We start from the raw sequence: 17,764 nt of genomic DNA, 5'->3' as shown, positions 1-17,764 counted from the left end.
ATGTGTGGCAACTACAATTAGTGTAGGTACTGAGCCAGGATCCCTGAGGCCAAAAACTGAGTGTCTATTAATGCTGTTTATCTTTTTTTATTTTACTTCACTTCTGTATTTTTTTTTTCATTTAGTTATCTTTTTTCTATTTACTGAACACATACTTCTAGATTCAAGTATTAATGTTACTATTAAATAATAGTGATTCAGACCTATGCAAATACTTCTCACAAATTAATTTAATCTTACTAGGATCCTGTGAAGCAATTGATAGAAAAGGAAACTTAGGTTTCAAAAAGTTAAATAAAATTGCACAAAGTCACACAACAAGAAAATGCTGGAGCTGGAATTCTAAACAGGTATACCTGACTTTGATCCAGTACCGTATCTCTGTACTAATCACCTTTTTACTCTGAATAACTGAAAACATTGTTTTTGTTTTTCTTTGCACTTTTTAACTGCTAGAATGCTTTTCACATGGTAGACTGCAAAATGGTAGGTTGTTAGTTTTTTTTTAATTTGGAGTTTTGATCAACCTGGCTTTTAGCCTAATACTAGGCTATTATTATAGGTCCATTTTTAATTAATTTCTTATTATGTGACCTTTTCTCCATTTCTTATATTTGTCACAAATCAAACTCACTTCTTTCCCCTAAAACTGTTCATCTAGTTGTATTTCTTATCTCACTAAAAATCATCATTATCTCAAGTTAGAACTTTGATAGTCATTCCAAATTTTGCATGCCTTCTTGTCCCAACACAGAATTTTTCATCAAGTCTATAGAGCTTTCTTCCTAAATATCCCTTAAGTTCTTGATTCAGGTCCTCATAATATTCTCCATATCCTATTATACTGGTCTCCTAATTGATTCACCTGCCTCCAGTTTCCCTGGCTACATTCCACTCCACATAATGGTACCAGATTTACTTTCTAACCACATGGCTAAATATATTTTCCATTCTTACAAGCTGACCCAAATCAATATTCCCAGCTGTATGTATCTCTATTCCCAGGCCCTTGATGCCCACATCTATGCTAGAAGAAACTTATCCTTATTAAATAGCCCATGTTTTTTCACAACCTTGCTCTGATGGAATCCCCTTCCCTCTGTCTGGAATGCACTTCTTGTCCTGGCAAAGAGCCAGCTCCTATCTCCCCAATGTATGCCTGTGTTCCTTCGAGTAGAATTCACTGTTCTGACATTTTTGCCAATAGGAATTTTCATATATAATTCTTACAGAAGCAGTTATGCTTTATTGCAATCATTTTGTTTTTAAGCCTCTCCTGCATCAATTTGAGTTCCTCATAAACAAATATCTTGATATTTTTGCTTATCACCCTATTACAGTGCCAAGCACATAGTAAATGTTCGATAAATATTTGCATGAAAGAACACATGTGCTCCCTTTGAAATCTGAGCTGATTTAGAAATTTTCCTCTAATATAAGTTGGTCTGTTTAGTTACCTCCCCATTTCTCACTCAATTGGTATTTATTTGTTTTTGTACTGTCAAAATTTCAATTTGGAGATCTCCTATTGCTTCTCAGGCTGTCTTCTCTTTTAGAGTTGCATAGCTCTGAACTTCATTCTGAACTTCTTGAATCTACACGAAATCCTGACTGAGAGATTTTTGTGTATAAGATTTAAGAGTCCTGAGAAACTCATTGATAATAATTTCCTTACTCTTTGATGTGAATTATGACTGATGGCCATATGATAGGTGAGCATCTGCCCTCTCACTGAGACCTTCAGTCCCCTTGATCATCTGACATCCCAGAATTCTCTGCAAGCTCATTTGGTCTGATGTCCATAGCTCTGTAAAGCCAAGTCAGCACTGGCACATAGATACATTAAAAAAATGCCATCTTTCCATTTTACAAATGGGAAAATTAGACCCAGAATGACCAAGTAGACTATCTGATACAGTTAAGCAAGCAGATTCTGTACCGAAAAGAAAGTCTAATAAGGCCTCTGCTCCAAAAACTGGCTCATTTCCCTTCCTTACATGCTTACATATTTCTTTGTGTTTTATTTCCCTAAGGGCTTTATAGAAATTTCTATCGTTTGCAATCTGTTCTTCTTAGTTATATGAATCTATTTTCTCTTCAACTAGCATTTTTCTTTCCTTGACTTAAAAAAAGAAAATAAAGAACCAGTTTTACTAAAAACATGTTGCAGCTCTCCTACACTTCAAAAAGTATAGAAGCTAAAATTGACTTACTTTGCTGCATAGTGTGTCATTCATCTAATGGTGTAATCTAAGAGAATAACCTCTGATTTGAAAAATGTGAGGACTCATGTAAGATTGGACTAACTTAGATGCGATGTGAGTACAAGTCATGGAATTTTTTGGCTTGGTGTGTCCTTGGAAATTATCCAGGCGAACCCTTTCTTCACCAAAGATCAGTTAAGCTAAAGCTCAGAGAGGCTAAGTGACCGCTCTGGGGTCACAGATCAGGGTTATCAGTCTGGCCACAAGCAGAACTCAATACTCCTGACTCCTTCTTTACTCGGTGCCTTTTGTACCTTAGTCCGTTTTGAGTATGGAGATCACACCTGGTTAGTACCTTGCCTGGAGACTCTTAAAGCTAAACAATGATGACAGAATGATGGCATGTGAAAGTGATAGTTATTTAATTTGTAAGAGAAAAGAAAGCCTTCTGATGTGCTGCATACTAGGTATCATTGCGAATATGGAAAAACAATTTTGTTGCTGAATGTCTTCAGCTCTATTATCAGAGAGAAGAATTATGGAGGGTCTACCATATCCTAGATTCTGGGAATAGTGGAAAACATGTACCTCACTCCTGCCTTAGAGACCTTAAAACCCAGATGGGAAGACAGATATTAAAGAAATCACTATGAACAATTAAGTAAAAAAAAAAAAAAAAAAATTACAATTTGCAATGAGATGAATGGGCTGCTGTGGGAATATATATGTTACTGAGAGACCTAACCTGGTCTAGATTATAAAGGAAGATGTCCCTGAGGCACTGATGTGGAACCTGAAATCCAGAGGAAATTTAAGGGCTCCAGTGGGAGTATTCCATCGCATGGCCTATCATTAAGAAGATCAAGGGTGCTGAGAACACTGTGCTGCTGTGTTCAGATAACTGAAAGATGTACTACACACTGAGGCGAATGCAGTGATCGAGACAGAATTAGAGATGCAAGTGACACCAGATCAGTCAAAGGTGTGTGGGACATGTTAAGGGATTAGGAATCCATTTAGGTATTTTCAGCAAGGAATAATGTGACCAAACTTACGTTTAAAAAGATCATTCCAGTACCAGTAGGAGAATGGATTGAAAGAACAGCATGTAGACATGCTATGTAGGAGGTAAACACCCAGGCCAGGCTAAGACAGGTAAGTAGCACATACTCTAGACCTCCAGCTTAATTCAGCAGTACTCTCTGTCCCACCCAGACCTCCTGTGTTACTTCTTTGTCTTTTATAATGAAGGCAACCGAGTTAGTCGACACTGCTATTAATAAATATAATTTAAACAGGAGAAAAGACAGCAGCCACCTAATGGATATTTTAAAGCAATTATCATCGAAGAAGCTTTTTTTGTTGCATTAGGATTGTAATTTTAAATTGTATTTGGACTAATTGCAAACATTCTAATTGTAAAGAGCGTTGATTTAAGTGATACATTTTCAGTGCATAAATATGAGGGAGTCATCAACTCAACTATTGAAGTAATGGTAAAGTGCCATCCATTATGTCTGTTTTGATTGTGCTGTGTGTTAATTTTTTACTTACTATTTTGGTATAAGTTGTATGGAATGTATCAATGTATGGAATATATAGAATAATTCACTGGCTTCATGACAATCCAAAAATATTCTGTCAAATTATTTTGACGACTACCACAATGATCAGACATCATAACAACGTGCTTTTGGAGAAATTTCCCTGAAGTGATTTTTAGGTTTTCAAAAAGAATTGTTTTCACATAAATAAATTATCTTATTTTTTTAAGGAAACCGACAGACAATTTACATCACCTGGTGTGATAAAAGATCCAAGCATAACATATAGATGAGTGCTACCATTTATTATTCTCTTTTTGACAATCTGAATTATCTTTGGGATATTACCCTGAATGATAAATCAAGTAATTTAAAAGTAGAACTCAAAATTGGAAAATTAGAATTTAAGTGCTTTTATCTTAAGTAGGTGATATGTTCATGTACCTTGAATAATAAGTGCTCTAGTTCTGAGCTAACTTTATGACAATGGGCTCTTCAGTGAGTGACATTAGGCTAATGCTATATGCAGGTGCTGGGAGTCAGAGCTAAGTATAAATTATTATATCTATGGACTTTCATGAGAACCCAACTCAGCATATATGCAAACTGTTTTATTCTACAGTTCTTTAGTAGGATAAAATAGTGACAAATAGTACAACATATTCAGCCATCACTGAATAATTATAAGTTTTCTTTGGTAGAAAGACTAATAGTTTATTTTTGTTTGTTTTATTTTTAAACAAAATATTTTGTTTTGTATATCATTATTTTATCTTATTCCCCTGGGGTGTGGCATTTTTTTAAGAAAATGTATTTCCCCAAAATTGTGTTTTGATTTAAAGGAGAAATGTTTCTTTGCTAAGACAATATGTAATACCATTTTTCTCCCAAGTTGGCCAGGGGCATACAAATGCTGGAAACTCTGGCTTTGACGGGGGTGTATTTGTTTCTTTCCATTGAAAAGGAATCGTTTTTCACCATTTCTTTCTTTTTGAAATCCCTGGTTTTACTGACCATCAAAGACAGTGGGTAATGATAGTTCCCACTTCAATAGCCAGGACATAGGACTGAGTGGTAAAGCAAACTCCTGCGTGTCTGCTTCACGTTCCTGAAATAAGGGAACCCAACATGGAGACTGAAGGAGGCTTTTACGTTCAATCATTTCCAGCTCTGCTAATTCTGTCCCAACATGGACCTGCGTGTGCCTTTTCATTTTAAATACCTCACCATTTTCCTAATTACACAAAACCTGAAAAAAAAGAAAAAAAAAACCCACAAATCTTATTTCTTCTAGGTTGGTCGAATTGAAGACTTTCTATACCAATTAGAGGACAGTTTCTTAAAAACTAAAAAACTGAGAACTGCCCGAAGGCAAAAAACAAAACTGAAGCGGCTTCAAACTGTGCAGCAAAACTAGGCACTGGGGAGCAGGTGCTGCCATGAAGAGGTCCCAGAGGAAGGGGCAGTGGTCTCCCACCCCACTGAGGGTGACCAGTCCAGTAACAAAGGCTGAGCCAAAGAAGTGAGGGCACCCCCAACCGGCTCGTCTTTACAAAGGGATTCTATACATCTTTCATTTCCACTGGCAGCAATAAATGTTCTCAACAAGTTTGATTTGACTCCGGTTCCAATTTGACTTACTTCGTTCAACAGCTTATAAAATAACCATTGCTACCTCTTTCACCTGCTTTATTCTTTCAAAATCTACTAACATTTACCAGGTCGACTCAAGTATGCTTATTATATTCATGTGCATCATTAAGAATTACTCACATGTCATGTACAGATATGGACAAACAATATATGTGCAGATTTCTCAAGTAAATACATAAAAATCCTTAAAAAATAATAAAAATCATAAAACTCATAATATACTTTCTCAGTCCTATGGAGAGAAGTCTTATGTGGTTAGGCAGATATTATCAGTTGAGTTGTCTCATTAAAATCTCTGTTCTTTCCTCTGGGTCCTTTATATTCCCTTCCCTTAAATGTGTGATTCAGCACAAATACACAGACCTGACAAGGTAGTGAGTCAAAAGCCATCACTCAAGACCTCCACTGACACCACCAAGGGGGTGTGAAGAAAGGTAAGAAGGAAGAACTCAGACATAGAGTAAAATAAACAGGAAATCGGATTTTTTTTTAATAATGGGAAAAAATGAGTAGGATCTCTGAGAACATTGATAATAACATGAAAAGGAAAAATGAATAAAATACATAGTGCTGAATTTTTCATGATATGATAAGATTGTAAAGTCATCAATTAATAATTTAATCTTAAATGTATGTCAGATTGTGTAGTCATAAGTATGCAAGGTATAACTACTTTTAAATTTTGAAATAAAATGACTTTAGTTTTCCAGGGGACCATCTTACCTTTATCAAATCGTCCCCTTTTTTACCCCACGTCAGAGAATCCATCACTGTTACCACCGTCCCTCAGGCTAGTTGCTAATACAGTTGTAGGCAGTTAAAGGCTGTGAAGTTTAAGAAACTCCTTTTTGTTTTTAAACTCACACTGTCATAGCATCTCCGTTCTATTTTTGTAAGTACTGGAAAATAATATCTTTCTATGGTAACTTGAGTCCAGCCAAATGTGGGAATCTAAAGTAAATGGCTCAGACTCCCATCTGACCACCTCTGATATTATCACGTCTCACCATTGTGAGAATTCCCCATTATTTGAAGAAGAAAAAAAATCTCATAACATCTCTAGGAAATGAGGCTTGTTCACTTTGAATTTTAACTTTAGTGTTAAAATTTTATTTTCCAAAAGGATTTCTATGCTCTGTAACTGTTTTTTGGTTCTTAATTGAGATAAAATCTTACACTGCCTGTTGGTTTACGCCCCTGTTTTATGGAAATCCTATTGATATTCAATAGCTGATCAATTGCTTTATCTTTGGTTTTTGAAAATTAGAGTCCTCTCATTCCACAGTGCCTGAAGATTGTATTTGAAAATAATATAATTGCAATTACTTGATTACGGCTTCAGTGTTTGATCACTTTCTCCAAATCCAACACTAAATGTCCATAGGTTATTTTGGCTGGTGCCTGGTTAGGGATAGATAGAGAAGAAAGTTTCTAGTCAGTGTTAGGAAGGATGATGTATAATGGAAATCCAAAACTTTCAAAAGAAACTTCTTTTCAGAAAGAGAGAATCTTCATAGCTTTGCAGTAAGGTATCAAGGTAACATATCTTTAGAATTCTTAATAAGTTCAACAGCATTGTCCATAGAAATGAATTTTGCTCCTGATCTCAGTTTCTGCGTCCATCTCAAGAGCCTTGCATAGCAACAATGCAGCATAAATTTACTGCACCTGGCCTCCCATCCTTTCTTTCTTTCTTTCTTTTTTTTTTTTTTTTTTTTTTTGAAAGCAGAAAGGGGCAGAGAGAGAGAGTGTGAGAGAGAAGATTTTCAGCAAGTTCCACGCCCAGTGAGGAGACAAAATGGGGCTTGAGCTCAGGACACTGAGATCATAATCTGAGCCAAACCCAAGAGTCAGATGCTTGACTGACTAAGCCAGCCAGGCGCTCCATCCCGTTTTTGTTTTTAAGTTCTCTTAAATATTTGTAAAGTAATAAAGTAAATAAAAAACAAATATAAAGGATTTGTAAAGTAATATGGTATTAGTAAAATAATAATTATTATTATTAATAGTAGAGAAAGCAAAGTTTATAAAGTACTTTCAGAATGTTTATTTCATTTCAACTTCACAAGAATTTCATATATACATTTTCTCCATTTTACAACTGAAGAAACCAAGAACCAAAGAGGGTAATGCCTACCTTAAATACAAATACTTGTTTTGTCCTCTACTTGCTATTTGGGATGTGATCCGTGGGCCAGCAGTATCAGCATCACCTGGGAATTTGTGAAAAATGCAGAATTTTAAGCTCCTCCCCAGATCACGTGAATCTGAATCAAGGTTTTTAAGAAGATCCCTAGGTAGGGGTGCCTGAGCGGCTCAGTAGATTAAGCATCTTAACTCTTGGTTTTTGGCTCAGGTCATGACCTAAGGGTCATGAGATTGAGCCACCACAGAGCTCTGTGCTGAGCATAGAGCCTGCTTAAGATTCTCTGTCTCTCTCTCCCCTACCCCTCTCCCACATTACCCCCCACCCACATTCTCAGTCTCTCAAAAAAAAAAAAAAAAAAATCCCTGGGTGATTTATATGCATATTAAAGTCCAAGAATTATTCCTTAACTGTATTGGAAATATTTCCTTGTCAGCTCAAAGCCAACCTGACACAGGGACTAATGATGTAGCCTCTCTTAAGTTTTGGTTCAAATTAGTATCTCCTAATATCATTTTTGCAGAGGTTTATGGACCAAAAGAAGCAAAAACTTAAAGCTCGGTGATAATAGGATAACTACTTTCTCTCTGCCATTTTCTTGAAGAGATACTGGATTTTATTCTGTAACATTACAAAGACATGTAGTGAAACAATAACAAAAAAAGACATATTAGCCAAAAAGGAGAAGCGATATACACTTAATAATCAGACCAAGTGAAATCTTATTAATTGTATAACTAGTCCACGCCATAAATGCTTCAATAATCTCAGCTTGCTTTGTCTTCTACTACTTCCCATGCCCCTCCAACATTTGCTGAAGCATCTGGAAGACTCTCCTGATCTCTGGTGTTGGGGGCAACTTCCCTTTCAAAATGTCTAAACAGATTCTTCTCAACTTGTCTATATTAAGATGATAAATTCCGTTCATAAAATATACTGGGAGGTTGGCAGTGGGTATTCTTTTGTAAGAAATAGTTCAAGTACACAAGTCCCACACCCAAAGGAAGAATTCCGAAGGAGACTGCCCATGATCACGTGAAAACCACATATGTTCTGATCCACATCTGCCTTGATGCCAGGCCCTTGATCATTTTCAATCAATCCTAGGTCGTTCTTCAGGGCCTGTGGTGTTGTTGGATGAGTAGGGATTCAGAATATATCACCCTAAAATATCTTGAATAAAGATACTTAAGAAACAACCAATTTAAGAACATTCTGAACGTCCTCTGTCCCCCTGAAAGCAGGAAATAAACCTCTCATGTGACAGGGACTCTCCCTGTACCAGGAGGATAGAAGACAACCTTATCACTAGAGATAGGGCCGAGAAGGCTTTAATCAATCTTGTTAACTCTTTACCATTTGCTACCCCAAGCCCAAACCCCTCTGCCTTGTTAATTCTACACAACCATCATTTCTTTTTCTTTTTTTTATTTAAAGATTTTATTTATTTATTTGACAGAGGGACAGCGAGAGCAGGAACACAAGCAGAGCGATTGGGAGAGGGAGAAGCGGACTTCCCCCTGAGGAGGGAGCCCCATGTGGGGCTCCATCCCAGGACCCTGAGATCATGACCTGAGCCAAAAGCAGACGCTTAACCGACTGAGCCACCCAGGTGCCCAAAACTTATTATTTGTCTAAAAAGCATAAAAGCTGCCTGCTCTGGTAACCTTTTTGAGTCTCATATATTTGAGGGGCTCCTATTCATACATACATACGTAATTAAAGTTTTTCTCCCATTAATCTTTTTATACAGGAGTGTCTTGGCCAAGAACATAGAAGGGAAGAAGAAAGTTAGTTTTTGTCCCTTATAGATGTTTGTTTTTCTCATCTTTCCAATTTCCAACTTTTCAAACCTATAGAAAAGTGACAAGAATAGTAAAAATCACTGATGAACTCTTCACATGGATTTCCCCAGTTATTTCCCCAGTTGTTAAAATAACCTTTTTTGCTTTCTTTCTGCTCCTTGTATCTATCTATCTCTGTCTCTGTCTCTCTCTCTCTCTCTCTCTCTATCTCAGTTTTGCTCTCTTTCATCAAGTAAAATCCATTAAAACATGTCCCATAGAAAAACCAGGTTGTTTCCTTTAGAAAAATCACCTTGTCATGAATACACCGTGCCCATCCCCTCGTTCAGATCTAAATTTGTTCTCTGCATCAAATGCAGCCAAGTGAGCACCAATACTTAGACACCGCCAGGGGAGGAGGTTTTGGACAGCACACACCACACTGCCCCTCTCCTCCTCACTTCTAGCCCTTCTCTGGCATTTCTTCTTCTTCTTCTTCTTCTCCTTTTTTTTTTTTTTAAGATTTTATTTATTTATTTGACAGAGAGATCACTAGTAGGCAGAAAGGCAGGCAGAGAGGGGGAAGCAGGCTCACCGCTGAGCAGAGAGCCCAATGTGGGGCTCGATCCCAGGACCCTGAGATCATGACCTGAGCCTAAGGCAGAGGCTTTAACCCACTGAGCCACCCAGGCGCCCTCTCCGGCATTTCTTTGATGGTCACAGCAGCATCCAACAGGAGCAGGGTCCTCAAAGAAGGAAAAGCCAGTAGCAAGGGCCATTGGCTGGTAATTCATACTTTTGTGTATCTTTGAGGGTAGCAAGTCTTCATTCTTTGGGAACAGATCATGCAATTTTGAAAAGAGCCAAAAATCACTCAGAACCTGAATTGGTGACATTATTCTATATTTAAATCATGGGCCCCTCTGAAGTAACAGCATGTACACAGGCAACTACATTTAAATAAGTATAGCTCTTTTCTGAAGAGAACATCTGTACTTTGGTTATCTACATGCTAATATATTTGTTTAAAATATCTGTCTTCTCAAGCACTACTATATGCTTCTGATGGGACAGAACATTGGATAAATTAAAAACCTTCTAGAAAGGAATGTGTCAATATGTGTCATGAGCTCTAAAAATATTTATAAACTTTGCACAATAATTTCACTTTTAGGAACCTATACTAAAGGAGTGATAAAATACGATTTAGAAGATAAAAATTCAAAGGTGTTCATCACAGGGTTATTTTAAAGAGAAAAATAAAATGAACTCAACCAAAATTTTCCAATATAGGTAATAGACTAAATGATTTATGAGTCTATCCAATGTTTAACCTAGTAACATAAAACTTTAACAGTGTTAAAAGAAAAAAGCAAGATATAAAACTATATACAGCACAATTATAACTAGGTTATAAAATACATGCTTATAAAAGGCTGGAAGGAAATACAAAATAAATTAAAAATGGTTATCGTTAGTAGGAGTACTTATGGGTGATTTTATTATCTTTCCCTTAACATTATACAATAAATATATGTTCCTTGATAATAAGAAAAATCCTTTAAAAACTCATTATTCAATATTATTCTGCAGAGAAAGGCCAGTTCACATCAGCTTTCCTTTGCCCTTTTATAAGGAAAACATATATTTTGATACTTGCATCATAGATCATTGCTGTTGCATAGACAGAGGCCTGTGGAAGCATTTTATTTACAGAATGCCCATGGCATAAAATTTTTATGACTACCTCTACCACACATCCCTGAGACACACAGTCTGGAAGGTCACGGAAGTAACTTTCACATGGTACCAATTATAATGTTTCACCTGCCTTTATAAATAACAACATGATACCATGTGTGGATTAGCCCTATTTCCTTTGCTTATGTTCCTCATACCTGTCTTCTCCAAATGTTTCATTTCATTCTTTCCCTGCACTTACAGAATATCACCTCATAAAGGAGGAGATGATCAGAGACCAAAGTCCCTTAAATCAAATGTATTCAAAGTTGGAAGACCACCGGTAGAACAAAGCTTTAATTTACAGTGGCTTGATTCATTGAGATGGCATGATGGAACCCAAGTTCAGTCAGATATTTCACAAGTTGCCTAATGCATTCAAAAGTGCCCTGGGCTCCCAGACAAGGACACAAAGGACTATGGGACAGCCTTGACAAGCAGCAGATTGTCAAGACAGAATGGACTGGAATGACACATAGGGGCAGACTCCAGCTTTTGATAGGTCATCAAAGGAAGAGAAAAATCAGAAAACAGACCCAATGAGTATCCCAAAACTTATAAACGTAAGCATATTCTGCTTGTGCCTCAATGAAAACAAACCCAAAACACTCAGACTACATGAGATAATTAGAGCTCAAAATCACTGTCGACACACAATCTTTAATAAATGGCATGGAAACTTGAAAATTAACTATTGCTTATGTTCCTTCATTGTGATCTATCAATCTGAGGCCATGTGCCAAAAACACATGCCATGAATAATCAAGACCTTAACTTTCTTTTTAGGTAAGTGTTTAGGGAAGTAGAAAGGCAAATATTTCATGAGAAATGGGTAGTCTGAATCCCTAATATCAATAACAAGTCTGCCTCTTCTCTAAGCCTTGTACAATAGGTTTATAGATATGAATAGCTGTGTCAATCCCTACTTCCTCAAAACCAGAAGGGGAAAATTGGTGTAGTGTGGCTATCAAAAGTGCATCCCTAAGAAACAGTACCTCTCGGGGGCACCTGGGTGGCTCAATGGGTTAAAGCCTCTGCCTTCAGCTCGGGTCATGATCCCAGGATCCTGGGATGGAGCCCCGCATCGGGCTCTCTGCTCTGCGGGGAGTCCGCTTCCTCCTCTCTGTCTCCGCCTGCCTGTCTGCCTACTTGTGGTCTCTGTCTGTCAAATAAATAAAATAAAATAAAATAAAAATCTTAAGAAAAAAAAGAACAGTACCTCCTATAGAGACCACTCGATTCAAGCCAACTGGCAGTGATAGTAATCATAATATGGAAAACAAAATAGGCTTAGATTTTGAAGACCTGTTCTAGATCTTTTATAAAGGGAAATAATAAATTTTTCCATTCTTAATGAGATTTCAGTAAGGAGAAAATGAAATAATGAACTATGAAAGGATTTTTAAACTCTGAAACAGTATTACCTTGCCTTTATTGACAACTCACTGTAAGGTAGGCATTGTCCTATTTAGTCCTCATTACAAAACTCAGGCCAGAAATATTATCTCTTTCCACAGATGAGTAATCTGAGGTCCAGAAAGTGAAATAACTTCCTTTTAGACAGAAAGTAGCAAAACTAGGGTTCAAACCCAGAGTTGGGACTTAATATATTATTTCTTTGTGTTTTATTATATTACTGTTTTTAAGATTTGCTGGTTCTCAGATAATACTAACATTATACATACCTGGGATTGCCCAAAAATGACTCCAGGAGCTTGCTCTGTGTCCAATACTGTACCCACTAGCCAAGTAGGAATATCAAGGACCTGAAATGTGCCTACCACAAAAAACTAATTTTAATTTAAACTTTATTTTTTAAATTTTTTTAAAGTTGAATTTAAAAATTCGTACTTAATTTAGGTATTGGAAAACTTCAAAGTATTTATTTGGAACAATTTGGAGATGAAAATCTACTTTCCTTTTTTTTTTCTTAAAGATTTTATTTATTTATTTGACAGAGAGAGACACAGCGAGAGAAGGAACACAAGCAGGGGAGTTGGCAAGGGAGAAGCAGGCTTCCCACTGAGCACGGAGCCTGATGTGGGGCTTGATCCCAGGACCCTAGGATGATAACCTGAGCCGAAGGCAAACACTTAACGACTGAGCCACCCAGGCGCCCCAAAAATCTACTTTCTAACTGTAAATTGTATGAAATCTATATACAGATAAAGTATTTCCAAAAGAAGTTTAGTGTCCAAATTGAGAAATTCTGTAAGTCTAAAATACACACCTGATTGACATTAAAGACTTAGTAATTTTAAAAAATGTAAAATATCTCAATATCAGTTTTTATATTGATTACATGTTGAAAAATTTTGGATATAGTAATTTAAATAAAATGTATTATTAAAATGGATTTCACATTTTTATTTCCTTTTTCAACTGTAGTTAGTAAAACGCTCACACTTGCATATACGGTTCCTATACATATACGTTTTTCTGTTGATCAACACTAGCCTGGATAAGTCATCTGCAACTGAGACCTCTCCCCTCTTACCAGCAGGAGTTGCTGATGAGGAACATGGCCTTTCTATCCTAGTGGTAAGTTACCATGGACCCCAGGTTCCCTTTGTTTCCTCAATTCTTCACAAATTTATTGTTTCTTTGTCTAACATATAAAAGTGCATTGATCACTTCTTTGGTGCTCCTGTAGGTATAAAATTAAATTTGTTTTTCTCTGGTTAATCCGTTTTATGTCTGTTGAATTATTAGACTAATCAAAGAACTTAGAAGGGAAGAGTAAGAAAGTTCTCCTCTCCTACACTTGCCCTATAAGATGAGAGATCGAGAAACAGGTCCTGCTCCTAGAATGTTCACCCTAGAATGTGCACAGTGCATTGCACACAGCACACCTTTCTATTCTTGCCATTCATGTCATGTCACCACATCTTGCTGAACATTGCTTAAAGTTCCCCTAGCAAAGCCTTTCTAACCCATCGAACTGTAGAATTTGCCTTGGCTCATGACAGATGGTGACTACGAAGGGACCCACCTTGCACAACAGGGGCTCCTGGGAATACTCGGAGAAAAAGATCTAGGAAAAGTCTGAACTTCTTCCCAATAGAAAGATAGGTACTCAAAGAACAATGAGATCTGTGATCTTATTCTAAGTGTGACACATGTGTAATTAACACCGGAGAAGCCAAGGGCATACTGGTTACATTTGTAACCAGTGTTGGTCTCCTGAGGCACATTATCCCATAAACACAATAGTGGCTTTAAAGCAAGATTCCTGTACTAACACACAATGCTGCATTTAACCCAGGATAAAGCTGAAACACAATACAACTTATATACTCCAGGGACAGGGGAATCCCTATCTGCTAGCAAGCTTGACAGAGGGCTACCTATTGATGAGAAAATCTACCTCTGTTTAAACGCTAATTAAACATCTACTGAGAGCATCCACTATATGCCAGGACATAGAATAGACATTAAGATAGTAATGTGAAATAATATAAAAAGCATTAGCTTTCTCATTATGTGATCGAGGTCTCCACTCTCCCAATCTGGGAAACCATGATAGTAGTCCTCAAATGCGTATTGAGAGCCTTAAGTCAATCACGTATTTTAACGACTTAGGGAGTGACGTAGTAAAGACTTTAAATTTTAGCTCCCTCCCTCTGAGAGCTAGAAAAGTGGAAAAGAGTCCCTGGCCTGAAGGAGTTAATGCCATATGGCTGGAAGGGGTGGGGAGCAGACCAGACTCTTCCTTGGGGCTCCTAAGGCAGTGCTATAGCTGAGGGTAACCAAGGACAGGCACGGTGGCAGGAAGGAAGTAGAGCCACTGCAGAATGTGGGTGTGAAGGTAGGAGAGGAAGGGCCAGGAATGTGACCGGGAAGATGAAAGAAATTGAAATGATCTAAAACGATCCCAGAACATAAAGGAAGAATTCCCTCCTTAAATATAAAATTGATTTTCAATTTGATTTCTTGTCATTTGCCTTTCCAAAAAAGTGGAAAAACCACTTATTTGAGGAATTTAAAGAACTATGTTCCAAATAATCACAACTTTAAACTAAATATGTTGTGTTTTACCAGAATTCTAGATTTTTATGAGATGGAAACATGCCTTCCCCCTTAAACTCTACAACTAGGTGTTTGGGTTAAGTTGTTGTTTTTTGGTTTGGGTTTTTTTTTTTTTCCATTTTCTCTCAAATCTCAAATTTGTCCACTCCACTCCCTTAGTTCCTATGGTCACTGTCTTAGTTCTGCCTTTTTATCTTCTTTCTGTCATTTCCTGATGGGCCCTGCTTTCCAATTTGTCCTCGCTCCAATCTCTCTTCCGTGTCATGACCAGAGCACCGTCTCAGGATCCCACAGTGCCTGCACTTCTTACACCATCTGCAGCTCCCCATTTCTACAGATGAGCCCCAGCCACCTGGAATGCACAGGGAGGGACTACACGTGTCCTGCCTAATTGGCTGCCCCAGGTCTTGAGCAGCCCTGCCCCGGGACACGCCCTATCTGGGACATGATGGGTTTCGCACCCTGGCCATCTCTGCCTTCCCTGTGCCCTTGCCTTCTCTCTACTCTGCCTTCAATTTATCAGCTCCAAATGTCACTGACCCTTTAAAACCTTCATCCATTTACTTCTCCCTCCTCCACCCCTGGGCAGATTCTATCACACTTCCTTAGCATTTACAGAGTGCTTCGTACATACCGCTAGCACAACTCTGGTCATATTGGATCGTATGAGAATGGATTATTTTTAAAGATTTTATTTATTTATTTGACAGAGAGAGAAAGCACAAACAGGGGGACCAGCAGGCAGAGGGAGAGGGAGAAGCAGACTCCCTGCAGAGCACAGAGCCCAATGCAGAACTCAATCCCAGGCCCCCAGGATCATGATCTGAGCTGAAGGCAGACACAACCCACTGAGCCAGCCAAGCATCGCTAGGACATCTTTTCTGTATCCTCAGTTTAACACTGGACATGGGCAAGGTATCATCTTCAAAAATTAGAGCAGGTAGTATAAAGTGTCCAGGATAGAGTGAATGTCTTTAAAAAATTTATAGAAAAGAAGAAAATTAGAGACTAGAAAAGGAAAGACCAGGGGGAGGTTTTTTAGCAACTGAATTTAAAATTTAACACAATTGGTTCTTAACCTAGTTCCTATGAAGTTGCAGTGCTGTGATCGAGGATAACCCACATTGTTTCTGTGAATGTCACTCACCCCATCTACAAAGTGGCAATAATAATAGTAGATCTTACCGCCCTGGCACTGTTATGGAAGTAAATGAATTGCAAGAGTGGCTGTAAAATTCCCGTTTTGAATTGAATCCAAGGTCATTCTGTTTTTAAAAATGTATTTTTCAGAAAATTGGAAATTTGCTCTAAAATTTTTATTGAAAAAATATTCTCTTTTGTTGAATAATGATAGGAGATAAAACACGCTAGAGTTCCAACTCATCCCCCTTTATTAATGAATTAAGCCACATCAAAATGCAATAAAAAGGGTAAAAGAGGCTCCTAAGAAGCATTCAAATTTTTATCTGTCATTTCCCTTCCATAAAATGAGCATTTCTATTAAAATGATATTACATAAAAATGGAATTTTAATGTGTGGAGATTCTTTAAAATCATAAGACCACCTGGTAAAAGGCAGGCTTAACACTTCTTCTCCCTCCCTAGAAATTAGGAATGAAAGAAATAAAAAATGATTAAAATCAGGAAATGCAAAACCAAAATAGCCACAAAATAAATGTGCTCCCCAAATGTGGAAATGTCAGGGCACCCAACTCAAAGATGCCATTGTTAGGAGTATTAGGCTCTTGCTCGGCAGTACACGGGAGGTAAGAAGGTCCACATGGGTCATGAAAGCACATAGGTCGTGCAGGAAGGCATGTGCAGGAAGGTTGTGCAGGAAAGAAGACCAGTCTGACCGAGAAACGGGGACTGTGACACTGCAGAGTGGAAAACATGCCATGAGAGTCACCGTAGGCAAATATACAATAAAGTGGAAAGGATGGTCCACAAGGACCAAGGGAAATGGGTTCCACAAAGAATAGGGAAAAGGTGTGTTGCTAAATATCTATCAGTATTCAGGCTATGATGTCATTTTCAAAATACGACTATAGATGATGAATAGAAAACATTTTAAATTGAGAAGTGTTGAGACAACAAGCATAAAAGCTCATACACTGTATTTATAAATATTTGGGGGATGTGAATATTTCTCTTGATCAGCTCTGAAGAATTTTAATTTTTTTCTCATTTATATTTGTAATTGAAGCATTGCTACTCATTTTTTCTCAGATCTCTCTCATAGGCACCAAATTTTAATATCTAAGTCAATCTTTGGGAAGAAATAGCATCAAGAACTCCCCTTCAGAACAAAACAATGATGTTCTTTCCTCAAAGAAACCAAATTTAAAGTCTACCAAAACAAAAACAAAAAGCCTGCATGTAAAAAAAAGGTAAGAAAAATCACATTATAGGGATTCAGTGCATTTAGCAGTCTTTACTGTGGAGCCCAATCATCCTTCAGCTGACCTTCAAAAAAAAAATAACACACTAGTTCATCAAAATATTTATTTCCCATTTGTCCTTTTCTTCATTGAAATAATTTTTAAAAAGAAAGAAACCTTGAAGGAATTCACAGTGAATCTCCTGACTCATTTGGATGTCATGTACAGCATGCAGAGATCAGGAAAGCTGTTTGCAGCACACATGATTAGGGGATATTGGTCT

General features: G+C 37.4%; 1 protein-coding gene across 2 annotated transcripts in view; it reads left to right on the top strand.

Moving 5' to 3' along the window:
- Nucleotides 1-5,374, top strand: part of SPATA16 (spermatogenesis associated 16) — a 244,138-nt gene extending 238,764 nt beyond the window's left edge. For both annotated transcript variants that reach the window (XM_045088170.1, XM_045088171.1), the window contains exon 11: nucleotides 5,043-5,374. In XM_045088170.1, the coding sequence (XP_044944105.1) occupies nucleotides 5,043-5,165 (123 nt within the window). In that variant the 3' untranslated portion in view covers nucleotides 5,166-5,374. The remainder of the gene's footprint in view (nucleotides 1-5,042) is intronic.
- The last annotated feature ends 12,390 nt before the right edge of the window (nucleotides 5,375-17,764 follow it).

This window comes from Mustela putorius, unplaced genomic scaffold (genome assembly GCF_011764305.1).
Source record: "Mustela putorius furo isolate JIRA1106 unplaced genomic scaffold, ASM1176430v1.1 tig00003834_pilon_pilon_pilon, whole genome shotgun sequence".
NCBI classification, from domain to species: domain Eukaryota; kingdom Metazoa; phylum Chordata; class Mammalia; order Carnivora; family Mustelidae; genus Mustela; species Mustela putorius.
Note: the sequence above shows the minus strand (reverse complement) of the source record. Positions and strands in the feature narration are given on the sequence as shown.